The sequence below is a fragment of the Buteo buteo genome, chromosome 7 (assembly GCF_964188355.1).
Source record: "Buteo buteo chromosome 7, bButBut1.hap1.1, whole genome shotgun sequence".
In the NCBI taxonomy this organism is placed as follows: Eukaryota; Metazoa; Chordata; class Aves; order Accipitriformes; family Accipitridae; genus Buteo; species Buteo buteo.
This window is the reverse complement of record NC_134177.1, coordinates 33,209,809-33,237,392: the sequence shown is the minus strand read 5'-3', so window position 1 is coordinate 33,237,392 and position 27,584 is coordinate 33,209,809. Positions and strand designations below refer to the sequence as shown.

The 27,584-nt window shown below is 63.2% G+C and overlaps 2 protein-coding genes across 2 annotated transcripts; one reads left to right on the top strand and one right to left on the bottom strand.

The window, feature by feature from the left end:
- The first annotated feature begins 7,996 nt into the window (after positions 1-7,996).
- On the top strand, positions 7,997-11,496 carry AGXT (alanine--glyoxylate aminotransferase). The gene is made up of 11 exons (XM_075033285.1): positions 7,997-8,176; positions 8,302-8,494; positions 8,834-8,898; positions 8,978-9,078; positions 9,309-9,379; positions 9,708-9,792; positions 10,021-10,116; positions 10,353-10,422; positions 10,520-10,615; positions 10,824-10,952; positions 11,389-11,496. The coding sequence occupies exons 1-11, from the start codon at positions 7,997-7,999 to the stop codon at positions 11,494-11,496; spliced, it is 1,194 nt and encodes a 397-aa protein (XP_074889386.1).
- On the bottom strand, positions 11,219-16,823 carry MAB21L4 (mab-21 like 4). Its single transcript, XM_075033287.1, has 6 exons — positions 16,325-16,823; positions 15,008-15,230; positions 14,040-14,193; positions 12,498-12,854; positions 12,185-12,256; positions 11,219-11,693 (listed from the first exon to the last, which is right to left on the bottom strand). The coding sequence occupies exons 1-6, from the start codon at positions 16,806-16,808 to the stop codon at positions 11,586-11,588; spliced, it is 1,398 nt and encodes a 465-aa protein (XP_074889388.1). The 5' UTR covers positions 16,809-16,823; the 3' UTR covers positions 11,219-11,585.
- Positions 16,824-27,584: the final 10,761 nt, after the last annotated feature.

The window sequence follows — 27,584 nt, the reverse complement described above, 5'->3', positions numbered from 1 at the left end:
TGCGCCGGCTGGAGGTGGGTCCTGCTAGCGGGGAGCAGCGGCTGTCCTGCGAGGAGGGAAGAAAAGGGCATTAGGAAAGGTCGCATCCCAATCCCCATCTTGCAGCCGTGCCAGAAAGATGAACAGAAAGCCTATGCAACGAAACCTCCCAGGAATGCTGGTTTGCCTCTGCCCAAAAGATGACATTTTGTTTCATCCCTCGATCTGCCCACATTTTGCCTCTCCCACCTCCCCCCCGTATCTCAGGTCAGGACCCCCTGCTCGGTCCCAGAGGACATCCCTGTCCTTACCCCAGGGCAGCACCCAGAGCCTCCATCACCCTGTGGCATCACTTGGTGGGCACCCACAGCAGGGGACAGGGCCACGTAGGCACTGTCAGCATCAGCATGACTCCCGAGGAGTGTTTTTTCCATCCTGGGTTGCCAACAGCGCTGAGCAGGTAGCCCCTCACCTGCAAGCAAGCCCACAATTCCCTGCCCATCACCCAAGCCTCCTGCCTCTGCTCCAGCCCCAGCAGAGCGGGGACTCGGCAGCAGGACTGGGTGGAGGTGAGGGGGGAGAAAACGATGGCATTCATGTCGAGAAAGGAGGCGGCTGTTGAACACAACTGCTGGTATTTGCCTCTCATTCAGCTCCCGGCAAAAGCAGATGTGCGGCGTCAGCAGCAGCAGCACCAGCCAGCAAGCCAGTGACGATCAGGGTCAGCTGAAGCTCCCAGCTCACAATCATTTTTCCACTCCTTTTGCTAATAAATTATTAATCACAAACCTTACAAGACGAAACAAACTGCTCTCTGACATCTCCCAGAGCAGCCACTTGTCCTAGCACTGGTGTCCGGGCTCTCTGCAGCTGGTCCCACCTTCCCTGAGCCCCAGTTAAGCCTCACTAGCATTGGCCAGAAAAGAATGCTGGGGTCGTTCCCCTGGCCACCAGGTCCTTCGGGATCAGCCCTGACAAAATCCATCCCTGCCTTCTAATGTCCATCCCCTCTCCTGCCCATCCCGTGTTCCCTGGGTCCTCATGATGAGCCTGCCAGCTGAAGAGGAGCTCAGCACCCTGCAGCACAGGCAGGCATCAGCTCCTCCGGTATCCCTCCCTGTGAGACTCCTGCAAGGGTGTTTACAAATGCCCTGGGGCTTTTTGAGCCTGGTCTTTGCCAGCGGGATGCTCACTCTGGGATGAAGGAGATCAGGAGCAAGCAATGGCACAGCTCTGGTTACACGGACCATGACCTGAAGGAATTGGAGCAGCAAGGATGGGTCCTCAACACGAGATGGGTTTTCCCACAGTAGAAATGAAAAATTTGTGGAAAAGGAGGTAAAAAAAGGAAGAAAAAAATAAATCCACCAAAGGGAAAGTGTCCCAAGAGAAGGGGATGGCTTTAAAACTAACTGAGGTTTGACAGCTCTGGTTTCATTTCCAAAGGGAATGGGAGGAAAACCAATGTATACTCTGCCCAAAGGCAGGTATATTCATGGCACAGTGGAAGAATTTGCAACCAAAAAGTATTATAAGCTGGGCACTCTTTCAAAAATGCTTCACCTGTTTTAAAAGCAAGCTTGCATCCCTGACAGCAGGAGGAGGACAAATCTTCTCCCATTAGAGTTCCAAAGCCCTCCCCTCCCTGCCCTGCTGGGACGGCTCTGGAGCTCCCACTGCGCTCAGCCAGCAATCACACCCTTAAATCCCACCAGCTCCAGAGTTCAAGCATTTGGTCTCAGGCTTTCTTGAGCACGGATTATTTTAAGCGGGCGTTTAACACTACCGTTGAGTCCCTGAGCTGGCAAGCGGGCTGCCATGTACCAACAGGCCTCTGTCTTCCCCAATCTGCTGCCTTCTCAGATGGGGGAGAAAGGAAAAATTAAACAGGACTCCTTGCCAAAGGGAAACAAAAAAGTTGGGTTTCTCATGAAACGATGGGATATATTCCTGGGTGGAAGGGCTGCATCCTCACGAGGCCATTGGCTTGAGCTGCTCCACCCTGTGGCACGGCTGGTGCTCAGGGACGATGGATCCATTGCTGGGCTAAACCCCACGTGGCACCCGACAACTGCCTGCGTCAAATGCTTCCCTCTCCTCCTCCACAACCTGGACAGCTCTCTTTCCCCCACTTTGCTGTCTCTCCAGCTCCCAAGGCTACGAAGAGGTGGGTCAGGTCCCCAGGCTTCCGCGTTGCAGCACAGCCCTCAGCAAGACCTACCAGCACCAGCACGGCACACCCGGCAGCGACCCCAGCAGCCCCGGGACCGACCACTGTCCACCACGGGCAGCTTCAGACCCTGCCCTTGTTCCCTCCCACCCCAGCACCATTCCCATCACAGCCCCCTCCAGCCCTATCACTTCCCACAAAGCAGCTCCAGTTTCTCCTTCGTCCCACTTTTCCGGGCACCTCATCTTGCTGTGTGCCCTCCATCGGTGGCTGCTCGCCCTCCTCTGCTGGGAGGCCCCACTCAGCTCCATACCCGTACCCCCTCAGCCCACCCTCGCCGGCTGTGAGAAGTCCCCTCCTCGCCAGCAGAACCTTTCCTCTCTCCCTACCATCCCAATGCCCACATCCCGGCGTATTCCCAGCAAGCCATCTGGCTCGCCTAGCCCAGTGGCACAGGCTTCTCTCCCTGCCGGTATTCCCTGCTGCAAAGCCGCAAGCTCGGCTCCATTTTCTGTCTCCATCCATTTTCTTCAGCTTCCTCGGTCAGCAACACGCCACTTCCCCCCTGCTCCTCTGCAGCTCTCTAGTCCCACCTCTGCCACAGCAGCACAAGGACCCCAGGCAGCACCGCGTCCCCTTAGGGAGCACCGACAGCCCCCTGCCCAGCTCCTTCCCCCGACACTTATTTTCCTGGCTCGGCCACGAGGAGGATTTCAGCCTGCACCCCAAGTAACGTGGCAGCACCACCAGCCACGGCCAGCACTGGCATCACTGGCCACAGGTGCTCAGCATCCCGCAGAGAGAGGGGACACGCTGCAGCGGGCAGGCTGTGGACAGGCAGGGCAGGGGCAGGAAGCCTCCCCCATGGCAGGCAGGCAACTCGAGCCCAGCCAGCTCATTCTGCCTGGGGACAGTCGGCCACCACCTGCTTAATCCGCCATCGAGAGAAATTCAATAAGCCGCTATCAGCCGTTCAGCTGGGAGTGGGCCAGCACCGCGGTCCCACTCCCCGCTCCCTCCCCACCTCCTCCTGGGGCCACCCCACACACAAAGGAGACGGCAGGGGAGGACAGCAGAGTCCCCAGGGCCATGGTGCCGGGGTGCACGTCCAGACCTGTCCCCCAACTCTGCAGGGCACCCCTTCCCCCCCCTTCCTGTGCAGCCCACTGCTCTCTGCCCATCCCTATCGGCACACCCGTCAGCTCTCAGTGATGAGCGAAAGGCCTAGAGAGCGATGATTAACTGGATCAGCTAAGATTAATTGGGCAGAGATTAGCTAACGAGAGCTCTCTTAAGTCTGAGGGCTACTGACTGGCAGCCTCCCTGCCACCACCAAGAGGTGACCAGTGGGACGGGGAGCATTGTCCCCAAGTGCCACCCGCAGTGAACTCTTCCCCTAACGATGCTGCGGGGACATGCCGTGCTGCCTGTCCCCTGGGTGCTGCAGACCACCGGGGTTTGAGCGATGCTAACGTGGGTCGGCACGGCCAGGATGCCCCATTCCCTGCGCCCAGCCTGGGGCAGGGGCTGCCTCGCTGGGGCCGCAGGCAGCTCTGGCAGATGAAGAGCTGCCTGCGCCTAGGGAAATCCAAGGCGAGTTTCTCCTTTTGTCTGTGTGCATCCCCACGTCACCTTGGCGGTGAGGACGGACGCCCTGTCTGGCTGCGCCTCCCAAGCCACGGTCCTCTCAGCCGCTGACAGGCTTTGTTTTAATGAGACCTTCCCTTGCACCCCTTGTTGGGGTCCCCCAGCTCCATGTGGGACCACGGGACACTGCCCTCCCTCTGGGGACAACAGGGACAGTGGCAGACCCTGGGGGCAGCTGCTCCAGATGACGCGGCACCATCGGTGCCTGCCAGCCGAACCTGACGGCTGCTCCCCGCTTGCCTCCTGCTCCCGCGCAGGGCAAGGGGCTGTGACGGTGCAGTTTTCCCCGGCACAGCACCCACAGGTAGGGAAGCAGCTTGGAGGACAGCCCTGGGCAGGGGCAGGGGCAGGTGCCCCCCCAGCCCCAGCTGAAATACAGCCCCCTGCTTCCCTGGTGCCATCATGGGCACCCTGCCCTGTGCCCCCTCACCTCCCACCTAGCCCAATGGGGGACATGGCATCGGGGCAGCGTTTGCAGCTCCCTGAGAATTTCAACATGAATTAAATTTGCAAGTAGCAAATTTAAGGCCATGGATGAGGTGTTTCGCTCGCCGCTGGCCAGCTCCTTATCCCTGCTGCAAAGGCGAGTCATCTCACACTCCATTGCCCGCTCTCTCCATCTTCTCTTCCGCATGCTAAAGCCCATAGCGGAGAAAAGCTGCACAGAAAAGGCAGTGAGCTCCAGCGGGTTACCAGCATGGCTGGGCACAGAGAGGGGTGGGCAGCCGGGGAGGGGGGGGAACACCAGATTCTGACACTCCCCAGGGTTTGGGGGCTGCAGCTCTGGCCACACACAGGGAGGCAGGGGGGTGGCAGTGGCAGCATCTGTGCCAGCGCTGGCTGCCACCTCCCAGACAAAATGGAGGTCAGCAGCAGCGTGTGGGGATGGCAGAGCCCACCACACCCCTGGTCGTACCCGGGGAGGGGGTCTGCTGCCGCCCCCACCACCATGTCACCGAGGCCACCTGCCGAGCGGCTGCTCCGGGCACCGGGGCGTGGAAGGATGGCGGGGGGGGGGGGGGGCAGGGGAGATGCTCAGCTGATTCCTTGTCCTCCCTGAGCCCCACAGCAGAGGTGTGGGACCTGAGCAGGCAGGAGACCCCAGTGCGCAGGGGGTCTGCGGGGTCCAAGGGAGGGGATGCTGCCCCATGGGGGAGGAAGAAGAGGAGGATGAAGAGGCAGAGGACGAAGACAATGGGGCAGGTGCAGGGCTGTTCCCTGGGAGCCCGGGTGGCCAAGCATGGGGCTCTGCACCAGTCCCTCTGCTCAGGGACCACCCCCTTCTCCAGGCAGAAGCCGTCGGCGCTGGCCCGCAGTGACATGGCGTCCCTCGCCCAGCTGCCCCCAAGCGCAATGTCAGCAGCAGCTCGTCCTTGTGGGGCAAGCAAGAGCCTCGGCTTTGCAGCACCTTTGACAGCCACCCCCCCCACCCCCGGCAAGAGCACCAGCTGGGGTGCCCACTGCTCCCTCCAGCGCCATCGTTGACTCTGAAGCATAATGATGATGGCGCAAGATGGCTCAGCATCATGGCCAGAGCCACCTGCTCTGGAGGGGAGAGTGGGGCGGCTCTGGGGTGAAAAGGGGTCCGTGTGCCTCCTCCCACGGGCAGCGGGGACAGCATCCTCCCTCTCCCCACCCCAGGCGGGTGCCGGGGCTGCAGAGGCGTCGCCCTGTTCCCGTGAAGGCCCCCCCCGGTGGGATCCTTCTGGAAGCCGGGGCGGCACCCGCCGCCTGCAGCGCTGGAGACCCGCGGGCAGCCCCCGCCCGGCCTCCCTCCCCCGCGCCTTGGGGGGAACCCGCAAAATGGCCGCCGGCCGCAGCCCCCCGCCCCGCCGGGCCCCCGGGAGGGCGCGTCCCGCTTCCCCCCCCGCCACGCCTCGACCCCGCCGGGGCCGAGAGGGGCGGCACCGCCATCCCAGGACAGCCCTGGACCCCCCCCCTCCACTCGGCCGGCGTCCGGGGACCGCGCCCGCGCTGCCGCAGCCCCACCCGGGCTCGGCGGGGCTGCCCCGTCCCGCACGGTGCCGCCCGCCCCTACCTGTGCCTGTGCCCGTGCCCGTGCCCGTGCCCGTGCCCGTGCCCGTGCCCGTGCCCGTGCCCGGTTCGGCGGGGCGTAGCGCTCAGCCGCGGGCGGGGGGCACCGGCATGAGGCCGAGCCGCTCGGTGCGGTGCGGTGCGATGCGATGCGGTGCCGGTGCCGGTGCGGGTGGCGGCAGCCCCGCCCCTGCGGTCCCCGCCCGCCCCGCCCCGCCCCGCGCGCTGGTTGGCCGCCGCCGCCCGGGAGAAAGCGGGGGGGGGGGGGGTGTGTGAACCGGGAGGGCGCGAGCCGGGGATGGAGCGGTGACGTCAGCACATCCCCCCCACCCCCGGTCCGCGCTGCGGAACCGCCGCAAGGGCGCGGGGAGGGGCGGGGCCCCCCGCGTCGCCCGGCAACCGTCGCTCGGCAACCGTCGCCCGGCAACCGTCGCCTGCCCCCCGGGCGCCGTACCCCGGCCCCACCGGCGCGCCGCCCCGGGGAGAGCTGCCCCCTCCAGGTCCACCCGCCGGCCCGCGGCCCCCTCTCCGCCCCCCAGCCCCCGGCGGCCCCGGCTGTCAGCATCCACCTCCGGGACAGAGCTTCTTCACCCCCCCCGGCCTGATCAGCCTTCCCCCCCGCCGCCCCGCAGACCCCGGGAGTGGCACGGCCGGCTCCGTGTCCATCTGCGCCGGGGAATTTAGACCCAGCGCGGAAAGCAGATTATGCCTTCGCCGCCAGCTGTTTCCAGCAGCGCGTCCTTCCTCGCCCCTCCACGCCAACGGCGAGGCCACACGTCCCCTCCCTGCCCCCAGTCCTTCCTCAAGTCTCCCTGGAGGACGGGCAGCAGGGGGGTCCACCCGCAGAGGGGTCTTCATCCACCCACCCGCCGCAGCGGTGGCGGGTCTCCAGCGGGTGCCTCCCGCCGGTGTTTTAGGGACTGAGCGTTTTGTCGATGCTGCGAGCATCCAGCAGCAAACCCCTCAGCCAGGGGAGCACATGGCTGGGGCACAGGATGAGGACTTGGCTTGGGACCTCTCGGGACATCAGGACTTCTTGTCCTCACTCTGGTAGATGATGGCCGGGCAGCAGTGCCCAGGCTAACTGTAGTTTCCACTATCCACGTGGTGTTGGCTACACCGGCTCCCAGCTCCTCTCAGAGCCGACTATCCAGCTGCCTGGGCAGAAGTGCTCTCCCCTGGCACCATGTCAGCTGCACGCACCCACCCCAAACGCCTTCGGCACCGGCCACCGGTGCCAGCTCTGCCATGGTGGGTCATTTTCCACCCCATAATTTTCATCCCCAGCCCAAAGCTTTGTTCACTGCGTGGCTCCTCTGACCAGGGACCTGCTCCTCGACATGCCAGGAGCTGGCGGCAGGCAGCTTGTCCATGTTTCAGAGTATGGATGGCAGAGAACATGCCGGAGGATGGGCATGATACAATTGGACCATGGGCACGCATGGTGGGTGAGAGGCACAGCATATTGAACAGGCACGCGTGGCCTGTGGCATCATCAGGACACGCTGTGATGCCCTCGAGCCAGGCTGAGCCCGCAGAGCACAGCTCGCCGTGGTGGGGACTGCTACCGTGTCCCACCCATGGCTCTGCCCTTGTGCAAACCATCCCAATGGCCAGCCTCCTCCAGGCGGCTGTTGCTCGGCCAGGCGTCCTTTCTGCAAGGCAGGTCCTTGGTCAGGGAGACCTGGCCAACAGAGCTTTGTGCTGCTGGAGGAGTCATGACCGTGGCGGCTGCGCCGGGCCAGTCCCGGTGCAACCATCCCATGGCACAGGAGCTGCATGCCCAGGAGCAGGGATCCCACCTGCTGAGATGGTGTTGGGAACCATCAACCACCATGTCCTGGGGACCACGGCGACAGGGTCTGCATGGGTGCTTGCCAGTCCCGGAGGCTGGCGTGCCTGAGGAGCAACCTCCCCCAGCACTAGCAAGGGGGGACCCCCCTCAAAATGCAGTGGCTGAGACAGCAGGGATGGTGCTGGTGGCACATTAACCGGACAAGGAGGAGGCCAGGGGCAGAGTCCGGTCCGGTGGGGGTAGCACCAAGTCCCAGAGTCAAGGTCCACAGGGACGCTGGACGCTACTGGCACGGGATGAGCTGTGCTGCAGTGCTGGGTGCTGCACAGGCAGCCTCCACTGCTCCTCTCCTCCGGGCTCGGCTCCTGGGGATGGCAAGGCGCACCATGGCCACCAGCCCGCTCAGCGTCCCCCCGCCCCAGGGGCTGCTCCGGCCCCTGGCTGTGCCAGAGAGGCTGCTGCTTGGGCCGGGGCCCAGCAACGTGCCCCCCCGCATCCTGGCTGCAGGCAGCCAGCAGCTCCTGGGCCACATGCACCCTGAGGTGCTGCAGGTGAGCTGCCCCAGCCCAGCCTTCCTCCCCTCCCCTCCTCTCCCTTACGCCCCACGAGGGGCTGGGACAGCTCTGCCAGGGCGAGGGGGACAACAGCGGTGTCAGTTGGTCCCCTGCCACTACAGGTGATGGACGAGATCAAGGCGGGCATCCAGTACGCCTTCCAGACGCAGAACCGGCTGACCCTGGCCATCAGCGGCACCGGCCACTGTGCCATGGAAGCTGCCCTCCTCAACCTCCTGGAGCACGGTGATACCGCGCTGGTGGCCGTCAGTGGCATCTGGGGACAACGTGCTGCCGACATCACCAGGAGGTTGGGTATGCTGGGGACAGCCGGACGGCACCGGCAGGGCTCAGGGGACCGGGCTCGCGGGCGGGATGCCAGAACGTGACCCCTGGCTTGCTGTCCCCATCCCAGCAGCAGTGGCCAGTGACATGGCTTCCGCAGCCGGAGGGCGCTCCAGGTTTTTTCCAGGGTGATGTCCCTCCACTTACGGTGGTTTATGGCTTTTCCATTGGGCAAATCCACGCGAGGCCAGACCCTGGCAGGCGGCCGTGCTCCTGGTTTATGCATGATCGATTCCCTCGCGGAGCAGGTGGCTGCCCAGTGGGAGGCATCCCCAAACCTCACTCTCCCTCTGCCCAAATCCCTCCCAGGAGCCAATGTCCATGAGCTGCTGAAGCCCCCAGGCGAGTACTTCACTCTGCGGGACATCGAGGAGGTGAGTGCCGGCTGCAGTGTAGGGCAGCAGGCGCGAGCTGTCTTCCAGGAGCGGTCACCTTCCCCTCTGTTTCATGCAGGGCCTGGCACGGCACAAGCCCTCAGTGTTCTTCATCACCCACGGGGAGTCCTCCACGGGGGTGCTACAGCCGCTGGAGGGGCTGGGCGAGTTGTGTCACCGGTCAGTGCACGGCGGGCACCCGCAGGGGCTGGCAGCACCCCAAGGTTGCCGTTGGGGATTGGGGCATTGGGATTTAAATGCCCCAGGCTCTCCTCTGGCTCTGTTGTGCTGGAAGCGGTTGGTGCCAGTGAGACACGTGGCCTTGGGGGGACTGGGATGCCAGGGCTGGAGGAAGAGGGGTGGCAAGAGGAGGTGGTAGGGACACCAGGCTGAGCTCTGTCCTCCCACAGGCATGGCTGCCTGCTGCTCGTGGACGCGGTGGCATCCCTTGGGGGAGCCCCCATCTTCATGGACCAGCAGGGTAAGAGCCACAGTACCATCAGGGACACCCAGGGGACAAGGGGGCTTCACACCTGGGCCAGGGAGGGAGGGCAGTGGGATCAGCCCCACTGCCCATATTTTGGGCTAGCAGCACTAGAAACTGTTCCAGCTGCAGCCAGAGAGCCTGTTCCCCTCGGGAGACTGTCAGCAGTGCCAGGGTGTCCCCCAAAGCTGGCCAACCACAATCAGGACCTGCAGCATGTGCCACCCTGTGCTTCCCACCCGCCGCTTGCAGCCGGGCTGGGGGGCTCAGTGTGTCCCTGCTGGGAGCCTCTGGTCCCTAAGGAGCTGCCTCCCTTCTTGGGCAGAGATCGACGTCCTATACTCGGGGTCTCAGAAAGTCCTCAACACCCCTCCCGGCAGTGCCCCCATCTCGTTCAGCGAGGGAGCCAGGTAAGGGCAGCCCTGGGCATACTGGGGGGAAAGGCGATGGGGCTGGGGGGAGGCTGTCACTCCCCCTGCTTTGCCAGCTCTGCGGGGTCAGAGCCCAGCCCACCCCCGGGCAGCGATGGGTGCTGGAGCCAAGGCACTTGCTGTTGGGGGGCCCTCCCACAGGACTGACCTCACCCTGGAACTGGCAGGGTCAAGGTCCGGCTCCTCCCCAGCACTCTGCTTTGCCAGGGAGAAGATGCTGAGGAGGAAGACGAAGCCCCTGTCCTTCTACCTGGACATGGGCTGGCTGGGAAACTACTGGGGCTGTGACGGGGAGCCGCGAAGGTGAGAACGGGTTGTCCCGGGACAGATGGTCACAGCCGTCCCATCCACAGCCTTCGCCCTTGTCTCCCCCTCACCCTGTCCACTGGTCACAAAGCAGCCCTGAGGGATTTGCATCCCCTCTGTGCTGGGTGCAGAGGAGGGAGGAGGCCACAAGCTGGTTCCCCCCCGCTGCGAGCTGGGTACTGCTCTGCCACGGGGCCGGCCTAAACCACCTGGGTGCCTCTTGGGTGTTGCAGGTACCACCACACGGCACCAATCAACAGCTTCTTCAGCCTGCGGGAAGGCTTGGCCATGCTGGCGGAGCTGGTGAGCGGTGCCATGCAGGCAGGGGGGCACCAGCAGTGCCGGTGGGGTTTGGGGGAGCAGTGGGTCCCAGGACCTTCTCCGTCTTCTCTGCCCACAGGGTCTGGAGAGCTCTTGGGAGCGCCACCGGGCTAACTGTGCCAAGCTGTGCCAGGGGCTGCGTGACCTGGGGCTTGAGCTCTTCGTGAAGGAGGAGGTGGGTGCAGGGCGAGCCCACCACCGTGGTGCAGGGGCAGCGTGAGGACATGGCCCTGCACGGCTGGAGATGTGCCTGGGCAGCTTCTGATGCTGGAGAAAAAACTGCCCTCCCAGTGATGCTATCTCCTGGCAGGCTACCAGGCTCACTGGGGGGACAGGGCCACAGCCAGGACCTGCAGATTTAACCCGGTTTCTCTCTTCCCCAGAAGGTGAGACTTCCCACCGTCACCACCGTCAGGGTGCCTGAGGGCTACAACTGGAAGGACATCGTAGCCTTTCTCATGGACAACCACGCCATTGAGATCGCCGGGGGCCTGGGTCCCTCGGTGGGCCAGGTGGGCAGCGTCCTCCCCTCCCACTGCCCATGGCTGGGCACTGAACCTGGCTGCGGTCACATCCATCAGTAGCGCACCCCATGATTAACTGGTGCTCTCTGGCTGCAAACAGCAAACACAGCTGGATGCATCCCATCGCCTGCAGCAATGCATAGCGGCTCCTAACCACACACAATTGCCGCGCATAATTGAATAACTGCACACATAACTAGTGGGGTGACATGTCTTTAGAAGAAATTCGTGTTAAATAGGATCAAGCAGGGAGTTGTGCACATGCACTCACACCCAGCCACGTGCATGGCTGCTCCTCGCACACCCCCTGCTCCGCGTGGGACCCTGCACTCTGCTGCCGGCCGCTCTGCTCGCAGGGAGGCAGCACCAGGGCATGGCTGCAAAAGTGGGTGCTGCAGGGAGATGGTCTCCCTTCTCCTCCCAGGTCCTGCGAATCGGCCTCATGGGCTGCAACTCGACCAGCAGCAATGTGGACCGTGTGCTGAGCGCCCTGCGAGACGCCCTCCGGTGCTGCCAACGCAGCAGGCTCTGAGCACCCCTGCAAAGGGGGGTTCCAGATGAGGTGGTGTGGCGCTCCCCCCCATGCCCGGCTGCAGGCAGCTGGCAGGCAGAGGGGCTCCCCTACCTCTCCGGGATGCTGCCAGGAAACACTGCAACACCCAGCAACCCGAGCCAGAGCAGGAAGGAGAAGCTGGAAGAGCGGGGGATATGGAGGTGAGGGCTGCAGCTCTGCAAACAAGGGACGTGGCTCAAAACCCCTTCTCCCAGTCCCCGCGCAGGGTCACTACTCACCCTGATGGCCTGACCCCTCAGCTCCTCCCTTTCCCCTGGCCCCGGGGCATGACAGCCCCACTGCAAGCTGACAAGAGGGCTCGATGTAGGATCTGACCACAGGTCCTTTCCCCTCCCACCACCATCACCCTCAGCCATCCCTGCACCAGAGCCCAGCAGCACAGGGTGCCAGTCATCCCCCCCAGATTAGGTATCCTGGGATGAAACACCCGCCCCAGCACCCAGCTCTACTAGGGGAGCCGAGAGGCTGTGCATCCCCACCCAGCTGCAGCAGACATGCACTCGCTCCCCGGTACCATCTTTCCTCAATAAAGCGACTTGGCAGCATGCTGCCCCCGGCTCCGCAGCTTGCCTTGCACCCCCCCGGAGTTTTGAGTCACCCAGATGGGGTGGCAGCGGGGTTCTGCTCAGCTCTGCTAGGGGTTTACTTGCTGGATCTTGGAGAGCAGCTGGGACATTGCCGAGCGGCGCGCGCTGTCCTGGATCCGGTACACCTGGAACTAAGCAGAGGCAGGTGCAGAGTGAGGAGAGAGGGCTCCCCACTCTGCTTGAGCCCTGTGCCCCAGCACTGCCAGCCTCCCGCAGCCTCCACGATAGGGTTGGGCAGCACATGCCATGCCAGTGGCTGCCAAGGGCTGGAGGGCTCTGGGGGGGCAAATTCCAGCACATCCTAAGCTGCCCAGACCAGGTGGTTTCCAGCCGCGCTCTGCCTCGTGAGACCAGCTGAGGGTCTGGCGTTACCTGGCTGAGCAGGATGTCAAAGTAGGCTGTGTCCCAGTAGGACCTGTCCTCGGCGGGGAGGTGCAGGAGGGCTCGGGTGCTGGGGTCTGCGAGCCAGCTGTCAGTGCGTGCAGGGAGGCCAAAATGGAAGCGGAGGAAGCGTCGGGGGTCCTGGGCGAAGCTCTCCACCCTATGGTAGAGGGAGGTGAGGTCCAGGGCCTCTCCTTGGAAGAGGTTCTCCTCCGGGTGCAGGAAGTGGGGCAGGTGCCGGGTGGCCAGGCAGCGGAGGAGGATCACCAAGAGCCTGTAGACAGAGCCCTCCAGGTCCTGCCAGTCCTCTGGGGAGGGGAAGAGCTCCACGCTCCACAGCAGCACCATCTGCAGGGAGGGAGAGAAGGGTGTAGGATCGAGCACTCCCCACAAAGGCCGTGCCTTCACACCCTGCAGGTCACCGTGCAACCACCCATGGGGCTGAGCCCTCAACACAGACATCACGTCCTCAGCAGCCTAGGGCTGCGCAGGCTCTCGAAGCTGCTGCTAAGGCTGCTGCAGGCGCAGCCGATGCCCCACCACTCCTTAGTTTTGAACCTTTGCTTCACTCCCCGAAAAGCCCCCGTCTCAGCTCCAAGGCAGGTCCCAGCTCTGCAGCAGCCCCAAAACAACACACCCAAGCTTTCTGCAGGCACTAAGCAATAGTAGAAAAACCCACTTCTGGTTTCTATCAGCCACTGGCAAGGCAGGTGAACCCCCAGCAGCTGCCATGCCAGCTTCTTTGGCATAGCTTAATGGTCAATGCACACGGTGGGCTGGAGCAGAAGATGCTTTTTTGAAGGACAGATGCATACTGTGCCCTTCTTTTTTAAAAAAAACCCCAAACATCAAAGAATGCAACATAAAGCAAAACCCACAGGATTAGGGTTACTTAGAGCTGGAGCCATTCTCTCAGCAGAAGACAACTTTGCCTCCTTCTCCACCCCAGCCCAGAGAGCCACCACAAGGCAGGGCACACCTGGATTGTGCCACCAGGTACTGTCCCCAGCATGGCCCCTTTCCCAACCAGTGCCACCAGCTGGCATGGGTCCAGAGTGCCAAAAACAGGTTGGGTGGGGAGAAGAGGGTTTTGTCAGAAGAAACGCCACCCTCAGCCCTGCACCTCCCAGTGCACTGGGGCACAGGACAACCTGCGGCATGGCAGGCACAGCAATGCAATCCCCAGCACGGCCTCTGCAGACACAGGCAGCCTGTGCCAGAGGATGCCTGGCACATTGGCACAGACCCCCAGCTCTTAACGCTCAGGGTGCTTCAGGCTGGAGGTTGCTGGTTCAATCCAGCAAGTGCTTGCTGTTTGCAAGGAGGAAGGATCAAACCCCTCTAACCATGGCCAGCAGCGTGCATCCTTTCCAGACACAGCCATGGGGTGTTACATCCCAAAGCACTGCAGGCACTCGGGCTTGTTGCTTGGAACCTTCTTCCAGCAGCGACTCAGCTGTGGCAGGGTGCAGGGGAGAAGCCTTGGCTCTGCCTGCTCGGAGAGCCGTTGTCCCACCAGCAGAACCCACCTACCTTCAGGTGGTTGAAAGTGAGACCGCCTTTCCCAGCCTCCTCTTCCCAGTCCTGGACGCGTAGCTGATCAAGCAGGCGAAGACCGTCCAGATGGCGTCCCTTCAGCATGTCCACTGCCTGGAGCAGTTTCAGGATGGGGAGATGAGTGGAGGATCTGGCGAGAGAAAGCGGGGTCCACTGAGAGGGAGGATGGAGACCCGCATCCTTTCAGCTGGGGAGAGGATACCTGCAGTGACCTGGCACGCGTGGGGATCTCCCCCAGCCACCCATGTGGCCCCAGGAACACAGCATCCTGGATCCACCTCCTGCACCTGCCTCTGACGAAGAGGGACCAGGGAGATTTGCAGCATGATGGGAATGCTGCTGAGCAGCTCCTGCCTTCCTGGGAGAGACAAGAGGGGAGGCAAAGCAGGGTTGTGCTCCCCTACGTGGCAGTGGGGAGGGCTGCAGGCTGCCCCAGAGGGGAGGCTGGATGGACCCCAAGGAGGGGCCGAGCATCTGGCTGGACTACATTGTGCCCAAAATAAGCCTGGGCTGGTCCAGCCAGATGCTCAGCCCCTCCTTGGGGCAGGGTAGCTGTGCTGGCAGGCGAGATGTGTGTCACCCTGGCCCTGCTCCCTCCTGCAGCCCGCCCTGGGAGGCACCTCATCACAGTGCTCTTGAAGCCTGAGCAGGGATCTGAGAGCTGCCACCCTCTGCGTGGGCCAGGGTTCAGCTCCTACGAACAATTTGGGGGGGCTCCTTCAGTTGCATCCCCCGCTCTTTCTTGAGCTGTCTCAAATTTCGCTGAGGTTTTTTCCCCAACACAGGGCAGTGGGTTTGGGCATCACAAGGGGGTGACTTCACTCCACTATCGACATGTCCCTCCACTTCCCCATCCCTTTTTTGGCTGCACCCGGCAGTGCTGCCAGCCAGGGGGGATCCCTGGGGCAGGGTCACCCTGCTATGTGCGCGGCCAAGCCACTCACCTCCAGCAATGGGGAGAGGCAGGGACAAAATGGGCCTCTTCCATGGCCTTCCGGAGGCTGCCTTTGGGGAAGCCGCTGTCACTCTGCTGCCCTTTGAGCCGGAGCGGCTCCTGCCGCCTCCTCACCACTGGGACAATGTCAAAGCGGATGGTCTTCCAGCCACCACGGATCAGCAGGGAGAGCTCCATGGCATCTTCCTGCAGATTTTCGGCACTGAGGTCACCTAGACACAGAGGGTTTGGCTGCGGTTATGAGGTTACCACAGCTGGTCCCACAGGCTGAACTGGGTATGTGCCGCAACGCCCGTGGGCATGTCCCACCCCATTCGACTCATCCCTTTCCAGCACTGCAGTTTGGCTGCAGTTCCCTGGCAAAAGCTGTTCTCCAAACTCTGCTGGGGTGGTTTTCGGGAAGGAGCATCGCTCCAGCAGGGCTCAGGGCCAGGCCAGCGGGTGTGGGCACAGCAGGAAGGCCCAAGTGGCTGAACGGGGCCATGCTGCTGGGTAGCTGAATGGTGCCAAGAAAAACAATGTGGTCCAAGAAAAATGAACCAGGAAACGTCTCAGATTGAGGAGGTAGAGGAAGATGAAGGGCTCTGGCTTGGCCATGGAGGAAGAGGGGAATGGTGCGCTTACTGGGGACTTTCAGACCCTCTGGTCCTCTCACATCACCTTTTCATCAGGGCTGAGATTTACTTCAAGAAGCACCTTTGGAGATGGAAACACATGAAGAAGCTGAAGGGACGCCTATGGGCATTCCCAGGGTCCCTTCCCCACCATGCCCTTCCCAGGGATGCTGCTCCCAGCTGGGGCCCATGTGTGTGCAGGGTCAGACCCATGCACTAAGGTGCCACTCCAGCCCTGACACACTCCCAGCTCACCCTCCAAACAGCCTCCTACAGGGAGCAGGGGGCACTCAGAGGCCAGGAGAGATGGGGGGAATGTGGCTAGGGCGAGCCAAACACGCCAAGTCCCTGAGCAAACCCTCTCCAGGGACTAATGGCAGGGGTGGGTGAACGCTGCATGGAGCTGCCACCCACCAAGAAGGGTGCCATCAGTCCAGGGTGAAGATGGCCGAGGATATCTCTGCTGTCGTGGGATGGCAGGAAGTAGTTTTGCATCTCCCCTTCCTTAGCTGAGGGCAAAGCCTGTCCCAGCGCACGGCAGGGTGCTCGCTCACTCTTGGAGGCTTTGGGTGGGCCACGCACCTGGGGACTCACGCCCCAGCCCGTTTGCATAGAGACCACCACCGAGCTGGCCTCCCCAGCTGTGCTGGAGGCAGCTCCCGGCTGGGGAAGAGCCGTGCTGGCATACGCACCTGGCTGAAGCAGGAAGAGGCGTTGGCAGCGCACGATGGCCGAAACAAGGAGCTCTTTTAGGTGCCGGAGGACTTTGCCCGGAACCAGGCACCCCGCGCCATCTCCCCGCTCCATCACATCCACAGTGCTGGTCCAGTCCTCCAAGTCAGTCCCTGGAGAGGGCACTTCCAGACAGAAGGTGCCCAGCCCTGGACGGTGCCCGGCTGGGGTGTCCCCGGGCCGGCATGCCAGCACCCTCAGGGCATCACCATCGATCCGCAGGGGGACCTCCATGGTGACAGCATCCCCGGAGGCGCAGAGAGCAAACTCAAAGGCCTCCAGGTTCCTGGCGTAGTCTACAAGGAAGCGGGGCTCCCTGGCATGGACACCCTCCAGCAGGGTCAGCAATATGTCCTCAGCCCGCTGGAAATGCTCCAGCCGCTGCCTCTCGCGGGACACAATCACCCCGAGGTAGCTGTGCCAGTGGGAAGCACTGGCTGCCATGGCAGCTCCACGGCCGTCCCAAGCCTGCTTTGAGCGGGAGTGAAAATACGTGGGCAGGGAGGGCAGGGCTGGGAGCTGTGCAGGGCGGGCGGAGGGAAGCCGCAGCCGGGCGTTGACAAGCACCGCTGCTGGGTGAGCGCCAGGGAGAGCTGCCGGGAGCACCGCGTCCCCCCAGGGCAGACTCAGGGCGGGGTACCGAGTCACACCATGGCCCCTCAGGCAGTCCAGCAGGATGACAAGGGATGCTCAGCCGGCGGGTCGCGCCAGGACGACGCTGTGGCCTCCCACACCTCTCCTGGCACCGGGGCCGCGCTGCCGATAGCATCTCCTCACAGCCAGCGCCAGGTGAAGGCGACCCACCGCTCTCCCGCCCTGGCACAGCTTGGCTCGGCAGGCCCAGCTGCCTGGGGCTGCCAGGGCAGGTCTGCTTCCCAACTTGCGTTGCGCCCACGGGAGCTGGGAGCGGGCTCACGCCGGAGCCGGGCTACGCTGCGGTGGCTGTGGGAGGGCTGCGGGACCCCACACCTGCCACGCGGGCGCTCAGCAGAGCCCCGTGGGCCCAGCCCACGGCTTGATCAGGCTTAAGCTCAGGCACAGGCTCAGGCTTAAGCTTGCCAGGGGTGGGCAGCTCCCGGTGCCCCTTGGCTGGGCAGAACCCCCTGCGCTCAGCCCCGCACCCGGCCCCGGCGCGCCCGCTGCGGGCAGCTCCCGGCGCCCCTCAGCAGGGCAGACACCCCCGGGCCCCGCCCAGCTCAACGCGTAGGCCCCGCCCCACCCCGCCTGTAGGCCCCGCCCCGCCCGTAGGCCCCGCCCCCAGGTAGGCCCCCCTCGTCACCGCGGCAACACCGCCCCCGCCGCGCCCGAAGCGCGGCGGCTGCGGTCGCCGTGGCGACGGCGCGGCCCGGCGGCGCGGTTGCCTGGCGACGGCGGCGGGCGGCGGGGAGCATCGGCCCGAGGCGGGGGGACGGACCGGCAAACCGGGGCGTTCGGCCCCAAAACCGGCGGGCAGCGGGAGGTGGCGGTCCTCGGCCTGGCTGCCGCCAGGAGGAGCAGATGGTGCTGAGGCAAGGGCTGTGGCTCGGGCCCGTGCTCCGATGGGAGCGGGGTCTCGGTCATCTTCCGCCTCCCGAGAGCTGCCCGGGACAGGCTTAGCGCCGGGGCTGCCCGGAGTCAGGGCAGCGCCGGCCACAGCAGCGCGGAGACTGGCTGTTGGTTCTGCACAGCCTTCCTGGCTGTCGCCTGCTACCTGCACTCAGTCCTTCAGGATCTCCCACAAACCCCAGAGAGGAGGGTGCGTGCTGTGCTCTCCCCGGGGCAGGTTCCCTGGCTTTACCGGCCCAGAGCAGGGCTCTCCCAGCAGGACAGCGTGCTTCAGTAATCCCCGGCTTCCTTGCAAACCGTTCCTGCCCTTGGTCAGAGCAGGGAAGGGAGCGGGGGAGGCTCTGCGGCAGTGGGAACCCATGTGGGATGGGGGTCACAGCTCAGCGTGGGGCCCTGGGACCACTTCTGGGAAGGGGAGAGAGAGCCATGGGGCTCATGGCTGGTCCTCCCACCTCCTGCGGCTCAGACTCTTTATGGCTGTTTTATACAGCCCAGATGAGGTTTCTGGATCTCCCCAGGGTTGTTTACAGTTAGTCCTCCTGCCTTGTTCAGTCCCACGTGGCTGAGGAGCTGCCCTCCAGGCATGGCTCTGTCCATCTGTCCTTCTGCCAGCTGAGCTCCGGGGACCCCTGCCTGCCTTCCAAGAGGGAGCAGGGCCAGAGCTTCAACCCACAGAGCATCCTCACGCACCTGCAATACAGAGCCACAGAGGTGAGTGGGAGCCCACACCAGGCTCCTCACCACCTGGAGACTGGGGGTGCCCAGGACTGGGGACCCCCAGCCAGATTTTAAACCCTGTCAGCAGGTGACAGGCTCTGCATCTCCTTACCCGAGCCCTGCACTCCCGGTTTCAGCCCACCTGAGCAGGGGGCACTCAGTCCCCTGTGACAACCGCTGTCCTGACCAGGGCTGAATGTGCAGCTCGGTCTTGCACTCCTCCATCATGTGGGGAGAACAAGCTGGCTGGCAACCTGGAGAGGAACCCAAAAGCAGCAGGACTCCCTGCTGCCAAAGCAGGGCTCCTGGGGGCTTCACCCTCCCCATCAAAGGGGTCTGGGCTCATCCTGGAGGATGCTGAGCCCAAGCCAGGCAGAAGAGACGACTGCTCCAGGCCCTGATGCAGGGAAAAGCGGGCAGAGAGACTCAGGCCACCACTTTTCCAGGGGTGGTGGGGCACGGCTCACTGGTGGCAGGGTCGCTGCATGCCCCAGGAGCATCACTTTGTCACAGATGGAGTCCCTGCTGTGGCAGCAGCCAGGACAGTCCTTCAGCCAGCACCCAGCAGGGATGCTGGAGGAGGCCAAGGGTGTCACACAGGAACTGAACTGGGAGCGGGAGCAGTACTGTAGGAAGGTAAGGCTCATTAGGGTGGGGAGACAGGGCAGTCCCCCCGAGTGGCTTGGTGCTGGTGGGGGAACCATGCCCTCCTTGGTGGGCAGTGCTGGCTGACCCCGCAGCATGACCCTGGTGTCCTGGTCCCACTGCTGGCAGAGCTCTGGTTCTGGGAGGACCGAGTGCGACATGACCCCCCCACAGCTCCTTGCTGCCTTTGGCACCTGCACCTCGCAGACCTCTGGGTGGCACTGTCGAGAGGTGGGTGCTGCAAAACGCTGCCCTCTGCCCCTTCACACAGGCTGAGGCCTTCCCCTTTCCCCTTCCTCTTTTCCCCTTCCTCCTTCCCCCTTCCCCCTTCCTCCTTCACCTTCTCCTTCCTCTTTCACCTTCTCTTTCCTCCTTCACCTTCCCCCTTCACCTTCCCGCTTTCTTTTTCCCCTCCCCTCTCCTTTCCCCTTTCCCTTTCCCTTTCTTTTTCCTTTTCCCTTTCCCATTCTGTTTCCCTTTCCCTCTCCCTCTCCCTCTCCCTTTCCCCCTCCCTCTCCCTTTCCCCTTTTTCCTTTCCCTCTCCCTCTCCCTCTCCCTTTCCCCTCTCCCCTTTCCCCTTTCCCTTTCTCCCTTCCTCTTCCCCCTTCCCCTTCCTCTTCCCTCTTCCCCTTCCCCTTCCTCCTCCTCTCCCCTGCAGGCAAGAGGCTGGGAGCAGGCCCTGGAGGAGCAGCTAGCCTGCTTTTGCCAGGCGCAGGCAGCAGCCCTGCTGCAGGCACAGCACGAGAAGGAAGAGCTGGCCAGGGAGCAGTGCTGGCTGGTGGCACAGCTGGTGACACATCTGGCGACACAGCTGGCCAGCTGGCAGAGGTGGGAGCAGCCAGAGGCACTGCCGGATGCTGCCCAACGCCCTGGGCTGGGGGGCAGCTCAGTGGTGTGGGGGTGCAGGGAGGGGGTCCCCCTCAAAGCAGGGAAACAGCCACCAAGGCCAAGCAGGCAGCTCAGCCTGACCAGTCTGGCCCCTGCCTGTGCTTTGCCTGCTGGAGGGAGGTGGTCCGGCACTGTGACCTGTGCATGGGGGCCATGGGGCGTGAGGCCACCCTGCGCCTGCTGGCATCCCTCCCTGCCGCCCCAGCAGAGCCAGAGTTGGGCGCCGGGGGAGGCTGAGGCAGACGGCCCCCCAGGCAGGAGGGAGAGGAGCTGGTGTGGGGAGGGGATGGCGCAGGTCAGGATGGTGGGGAGACAGCAGAAGCTCCATCCCGTGCAGAGGAAGCAACCGAACGCCGGAGAGCTGAGCCCTGCCCGGGGTTGTGCCGTGCGTGGGGTGAGACATGCAGCTGGGCATGGCACAGGGCTGCGCGTTCAGGGCAGCGCCAGGATGGTAACCCAGCGATAGGCTCAAACGTAGCACAGCTCCGTCGGAGGTGAGACGTGGGGGAAAATCTCCTAGGAGGAAGGTCAGTTAGGCCGTGGAAGACACGGCTGGAGCGCGCAGTGCTCGGGCTGGACGAGTCATCGGGAGGCTGGCGGGGAATGGCCTGGCACTGGCAGAGGGGCCGGGCTGAATGAGCTAATGGCTCGTTTTCCATCTCGGTATTTTATGGCTCTATGAATTTTCGCTCTGTTAGAAACAGGAGAGAGAAAACAACCCAAAAATAAGAGTAAGGGCAAGCAAGAGAGAGGAAAAAACCCAGGGGGCATGGGAGCACTTGATATGGCAGGGTTGGGCGAGGGGCTGCAGCGAGCCCCCGGCGTCCCTCACCCAGCTCGCCCCTCCGTAGCAGTCCGTGCGCAGCGTCACCACTGGGCCCCAGACCCTGCAAGATGCCATCGCCACCCAGCAGAAAGACAATGGGGGGTTGAGCTGGTGGGTGGAGGAGCTGGCGGGGGACAGGGAGACCGGGATGCGGGAGGGAGGTGATGCTCTGCCCCAGCACCCCGGCTCCGCACCAGCCCCAGCGGCGGCACCCCTGTGCCCCACGAGCCTCCGGCTGGGGCTGGGAGCCCGCCCAGAGCAGCACGGCCCCCAGCAAAAAAGCTGTGATGGGGAGTGGGGACGCAGGCAGGGGAGGTAGAGAGGAAGGGAGAGTAATTTAACATGACAGGCTGTTTATTTTGGCAAAAAGGGTCTCTTTTCAACAGATTTCAAAGCCTGGCCCTGGGACTGGGGGGGGACCACACAGAGGAGCAGGAGAGCAAGGGTGTGAGGAGGGGTTCAATGGGGCACCTGGACCAAGAGAGATGGAGAGGAACCCCTCTGCTTGTTTGTCCCTGGGGAACCACTGGGTTTTCACAGCTCCAAGCACGTTCACAAGCTCCAGTGGAGTGTGTTCCCCGACCCCAGGGTGCCCCCACAGGCGCCCGCGCACTCCCGCACACACGTGCTTGCCTGCACGCACCCCCGCACGTTCGCACGCTCCCCCAGCCCCTGCTCCTTCCTGCGGGCCAGAGCTCAGCTGGAGTCTTGGCTTCCCCCAGCGACGTTTCAAAAGAGGCTGTTTATTAAAAAAAAAAAAAAAAATTTATAGGAAAGAAATAATTATTATAATCACATTAAGAGCTTTGGCTGTAAAAGCCCTGAGAGAGCGCGGGGAAGGAGCAGAGGCTGCTAACGGCAGGGAGCGCGGGGGGTGGTTTTCCTGCCTTGTGCTCTTTTTTTTTTCAGTCCTGGTCCAACCCCCCCCCCCCCCCTTTTCCTGCCCTTTATCCTGGGAAATGAAAACAATTTATTTAATGATGGATCGTCCCTTTCTCTGGTCACTGACCTTCTGGGTGAATTTCTGCTGAGCTCGGCGGAAAACGCGAGGCTGGGTTGTGGATCCCATCTGTGGGTGGGGGCGGGGAGGGGGGGGAGTTCACCCTCATCCTTCCCAAAAACCACAGCAACAGTCCTGGGGAGCACGATGGGGCCGGCGGGGAGGGTCCCCACGACAGCGGGTGGCTTTTCTGCAGAGGCTGTCCCTGCAGCCCTGGCCCCGGCTCTTTGGGACCAGATGCGGGGGCTGCAACGACCCCCAGAGCCTCCCACCCCATCCCCTTCTCTCTCTGGGAGACCTGCAGGGGTTCCTGGCGCCCACTGCCTTCTTCCCGACCTGTCCCAGGGTGCAAGGGCTTGGCTGGGGTGCAGTGCTGGAGTGGGAGCAGGGGGACAGAGGAGCTGTACCCAGGGTGGGAGCAGGGAACAGAGGAGGGGTCTCCACACCGCCGGCAGCCACGTCCCCCCTTGCTGTCCAGTGGCGGGGCGGTGAAAGGGCTTTCTTGGCTCGGGGTGGCTGCGGGAGGTGGTTTTCAGACCTGGCCAGGCAAGGGAACCGGGCATGAGGCCGGGGATGAGGTCAGGGATGCGTGTGGGGCTGCACGGGGCTCCCAGCAGCGGCCAGCACCATGCACCCCACAGCAGGCGGTTTGGCCCTCGGCCGGGCTGGTGCTTCGCTGGGCTCTGCTCCCTGGGGACAGGAGGGGAAGGGGCAGGATCACACCAACCATCCTTCTTTCGTTTGGGTGGGCTGTCAGCACCCAGCGTGCATCGCCCCGGGGCCCTGGGCATGGGTGCAGCCCGGCATCCCCCCCCAGTCATGCTCAACCCTGAGCTGACCTGCGAAGCAGGGATGGAGCAATCCAGTGTCCAGCCCCCTCCCCTCTGGCCTTTCCTCTGCCATGGCCTGTTACTCAAAGCATGGTTCTTGTAAAAATGCATAAATATTTATACAAGAATAATTTAAAAAACATGGTCTGTCAAATAATCAAAGCAGCAGAACATCCGAGGAGCTTTCAGCTGGATTGAGAAATCCGGTCTTGCTTTCCGATGCTACGCTGCGATGCTGGAGGTGCTCGTGGCCGGCCCCGGCCCTGCAGGCTGCTGGACTTGGTGGCACGGGTTCGCGGCAGGTTTGAGGTCTTCATTAATGTGGTTTGGGGACCACAGCAGCGGGTGGCTTTCACTTGCATCAACTCGAGCCGCTGGCTGCCAGAAGCCCCAGCCAGGGATGGGACTTTGCCAGGCACTGGTTTCAGCCTCATGTCCTGGTTTCAGCACTGTCCCCTGCACTGGGACTGTTCCAGGAGCTGGAGAAATCCTTGGGTGAAGCACTGCATCCCTGTCCTTCCCCGAGCTGCATGACAGGGACGGGGACTGGTGTGGGGAGGAGGAGGGTGGCAGCTAAGCTGGCAAGGTGGTCCCTGGGGCCATGGGGTGGCAGGGGTACGGCATCCCCATCCCTCCAGAGCTGGCAGCACCCTCAGCATCTCAAAAGCTTGGCTTTGCAGTGGTGGGGTGAGAGCCTTGGGCCAGGGTTTCTCCCAAGGAATGAGATTTGTGTCTGTCTAAATGGTCCCACATCCCCGTTTGCACCGGTGTCACCAGTCACCAGCACAGCCACAGCTCCTCTCCTGCGTCCTGGTGACACCATGTCCCCCCAGCACCACCGATAAGGCCCGAGCTGCCGCCCCCCGGAGAGGCAGGGGAACAGCCTTAAAATGGCAGCACCTGGAGACCCCCAGCCCCATTTCCTTCTGCTTGCTTGGGGCTCCCCTGGCTGGGCAAGGCAGGGGACACAATTGCCACCAAGTGATGACCCTGCCACCGTAGCTCAGCTGACCCGCAGCCACCAGATGCCTCGGCCATGCGGTTCAGGGGGTCCCAGCCTGCTGGGGGAGGTGAGGGGGTGGGAGAGAGGAAGGAGTCCCCCCTCTTCCCACAGCCCCGTAGAGCCGGAGGGCAAAGGCGGGCACCGCCGCAGGCTTGGGCAGCACAGGGGGAGCGGGAGCTGTGTGTTGCAGTAACCTCTGTCCTCCTGGCCACCCTTTAGCCCCTTCCCACCACCCGCATTTATGTGCGTGATTCCTGTTCTTGCATTCTTTGAACCCGGGCCAGATAACGAGTTCAAACCCCTTCATTAAAACCTCAGCTCCCCCCCCAAATGCCTGCGCACCATCCTGGGCTACCTGGCCGCCTCACCCACCCTGGGGACCGGGGTCCTGGGGCTGGTTCCCCCCTCGCTCCCCCCACGGGAGGTGATGCTTGTGCCGCACACATGTTCAACATCCGCGGGAAACGCTCTCTGTGCTCAGCTTCATTAGCTGGAAGGGAGGGGGAGAGCCAAATCCAAACCATGTGCTGACCTGCAGGCCCCTCCGCCTGAAAGCATCCGTGCTGAACACTCTCTGGATCGTTAATAGCTCCCCGGATCCTTTCCGCATGTCCCCCCCTCCCTGAAACGTGCGGGGCCTGGCCAGGGGGTGGGGTGGGTAGGGATTTGTGCTCTTTCCCAATGGTTTTCCAGGGCTGCCTTTCATGGGAGGCAGCAGACAACCCTGGGGCTGTGAGTGGCAGCTGGGAAAAACCGGGGGGCAACTGCCTGCAGATTTGGGGCAACGCTGGGGCTGTGATGCCAGGGAGAGACAGGCTTGGGGTCCGCCGAAGGACCTCTGCCTCCGTCCCTTGCTCCCGGGCATCTCCCTTGGGTGCAGCTTTGCAGTGGGCGAACTTGTGCCGCAGCGTGCCCGGTGCCTGCCAGTCTCCTCAACCTGCTCGCCGGGTGCCTGCAGAGCCTGGGAGGAAGCACCAGGTCCAAACGCTGCTGGGACCCGCGCTGAGGCGTTTCGCAGAGGAGCATCGCCTGTCACGGGGTCCAGGAAAGACGGGAAACCTGGGATGCCCCCAGGACCTGCATGGTCCCCACCCCAGCATGACAGCCCCACCAAACCCATCCCCCCCAGGGTGGGCGCAGGGGGTGTCCTGGCCACGTTTGGGAAGCCACTGAGAAGCCGGGCACCCTGAATGCAGCTGCGGGTGGAGAAAAGGGGCATTTGCTCCCGGAGAGGGAGCAGGCAGCCAAAGTTCGGCCAGATGGTGCGGGGAAAGGGCTGCTTCCCCCTGTACTCCTCCCAGCCTTCCCAGCACAGATCCTAGCTTCGCACCGGCTCCAGCTCCTGGCCCAGAGGAAATGGCTGCCGGCCGGGGCCCACAGCTGTTTTCCCCGCTCGGTTTGCTGCTTTCAATTTAGCGTCCCGGGGAGCTGGATTGGGACGACGCAGGGGGAGCATTGCGGTGCTTTCCCGTGCGAAGCCTGCCTGGAAGAAAATCCTTCCCTCACGCTCGGGATGGCTGCCGGCACGGCTGCTCCCTCCTGCCTGCCCTACCCGTCTCCGGAGGGAAAACCCACCGGCAGAAATCCAGATGGCCCCTGCGGGGATGCTCATGGCGGCAGGGGGCAGGTTGCTGCCACCACGTCCCCCCGTATCCCTTGGGAGCTGGGCTTGCAGTGGGGCCTGGCACGGCACGGCAGAGCCAGGAGACAGGACTTTTTGGAGCACATGGCACGAGGTGGGCGCAACGCCCGCCACAGGAGTGTAGGGCTCACCCTCCTGGCTGCGAGGTGGTGGATTGTGACAGCCAGAAGACCCCCCCTCCAGTCGCTCTCCAAAAGAGATGGGTGTCATCCGGCACCCCTGGAGCCACGGATAGGCCATGAGGAGAGAGGGTGGCGGTGCCCCCCGCTGCATCCCCCCCTACGGCGTCCCCCCGGGCCGGGGAAGGGGCGAGCAGCCTAATGCCTTCCAGATCAGCTGTAAATGGCTGGGGAGGGTAATTCATATCAAACTCATAAAGCCTTTATTAGTGTCTCAGGGGAGAAATCCGGATGTGGCCGTTTATTTATTTTGGATTTCGCCTTTTTTTTTTTTTTTTCCTTTTAACATTTTCTTCCAGGAGATTTTTAAAGGGACAGGGACGCCTCGCCGTGTTTGGCAGCAGGGCTTGGCGGGGGCTGGCTGCCTGCGGCACATTTGGTCCTGGAGCGTTGGTGTTGGCCGAGGTGCCCTGACATCTCAAGGGGTCGGGCAGATCTCAGGGTCCAGTTTCAGGACTGCTCCAAGGGGGGGCAGGTCCTGGTACTGCCGAGGGTGCTGTGAGCATTTTGGAGCCCTGCAGCTTTGCCCTAGGTGCTGCACCCCTGCTGCCCACAAGGCCCCCCGCTGCGCCCAAGCCCCGCTTTCGGCCCTCCACCGCACGCCTCAGTTTCCCCCACTCTACAGAGAGGCGACGATCCCCGTGCCAGCGCTGCTGCCTCTCGGGGCGGCCAGCAACGCGTGGGTGAGGATTTTGGGAGCACCCTCACACCGATGGCAGAGCTGGGCCCCGGTGAGGCAGACTTTCCGCAGCAGTGTCCGCAGCTGGTCCTAACCCAGTCCGGCTGTTGTTTGCTCCTCCGCTTTGCACTTTACATAATTTGTTCCTTGGCCCCTTTTCAAACGTACCTCGCAATCGTTACAGCAGAGGATATTTATACAGCGGGGGTGTGGAATAACATGGAAAACCTCTGGAGCCAGGGACCGGATTCCCACACCAACCCAGCACCGGGGGCAGGCGACAGCCCTCCCCAGTTTTGCCGGGACCCTGGATGGGGCTGGATGGGGTTCTCCCTCACATCCTGCCCCCCCCCACCCTAGCTGTGCCTGGGCACCCCAGAGACTCCTGCCATGGGACAGGTTGGGCGCAGTCATGGGGGCACCCAGAGGTGGAAGGCGATGGGGTCACCGAGCCCCCTGGTCTGGCTGCAACCCTCACCCCAGCACCTGCCCGGCAGCGGTGCAGGCAGCACCCATCGTTAACTCTCAATTAACTGTCAAAACCCACCGGTGCTTTTTAGTGGGGTCTCCCAGGGGGCAGCCCCAGCAGTTTTCTGGGGGACTTGGGCTTTCTTGATAAAACCATTTGCTGATGATAAATGTAGGGTGGGTGTGGGTTGTTTTTTTTTTTTTCTCCAGTGGAGACAAAGAGGCCCTTGAGCCTAGAGCGTAACTTAAAACATGGCATTCCTGAAAAGAATTTCCTGATAATATTTTTAGCACCTGAAAAAAAAAAGGGGGGGGGAGCAAAAAAAAAAAGCAAATAACACCATTTTTTTCCTCTTACACTCTTTTTTTCCCCTCCAATCCTCTGTTTTAAAGGAGCAGAGGGGACCCGCTGCTGAACTGCAGCTGGGGATGGGGGGTGGAGTGGGGCCGCGGCTGGCCCTGGAGGGGGGCTCTGCACCCACGCGTGTCCATGGGTGGTGGCTACTTTTCCCCCGTGGGGGGGTGAGGAGGCGGCGAGGGGTCCCTCCGCGGGGGGCTTGGGAGGAGAGGGGGCGGCAGGGAGGGGTGTCCCTGCGTGGGGTCCATCCCCCCCCTGCCCCGTGGGGGGACCTCCCGCCCCGCCCACCCGAACCCCGCTCCCCCTGCCCCGCTTTATTTGCATACCCCGCCCCTCCGCCACCGCCCTCCCGGCGCGCCGAGCGCCCATTGGCTGGCCGCACCCGGGCTATGCAAATCACCCGCGGCGGGGCGGGGCTGGCAGGGTGAAGGGGTCCGGCG

Bases quoted from the DNA above. Each gene is read 5' to 3' on its own strand.
- AGXT (XM_075033285.1), top strand. From the start codon at position 7,997: ATGGCAAGGCGCACCATGGCCACCAGCCCGCTCAGCGTCCCCCCGCCC. The intron at 9,079-9,308 runs GTCAGTGCACGG...GTCCTCCCACAG, and splicing joins CTGGGCGAGTTGTGTCACCG to GCATGGCTGCCTGCTGCTCG. The intron at 10,117-10,352 runs GTGAGAACGGGT...TGGGTGTTGCAG, and splicing joins TGTGACGGGGAGCCGCGAAG to GTACCACCACACGGCACCAA.
- MAB21L4 (XM_075033287.1), bottom strand. From the start codon at position 16,808: ATGGCAGCCAGTGCTTCCCACTGGCACAGCTACCTCGGGGTGATTGTG. The intron at 15,231-16,324 runs GTGCGTATGCCA...CTCTGTGTCTAG, and splicing joins CCTCTTCCTGCTTCAGCCAG to GTGACCTCAGTGCCGAAAAT. The intron at 14,194-15,007 runs GTGAGTGGCTTG...TTCTCTCGCCAG, and splicing joins GCCTCTCCCCATTGCTGGAG to ATCCTCCACTCATCTCCCCA.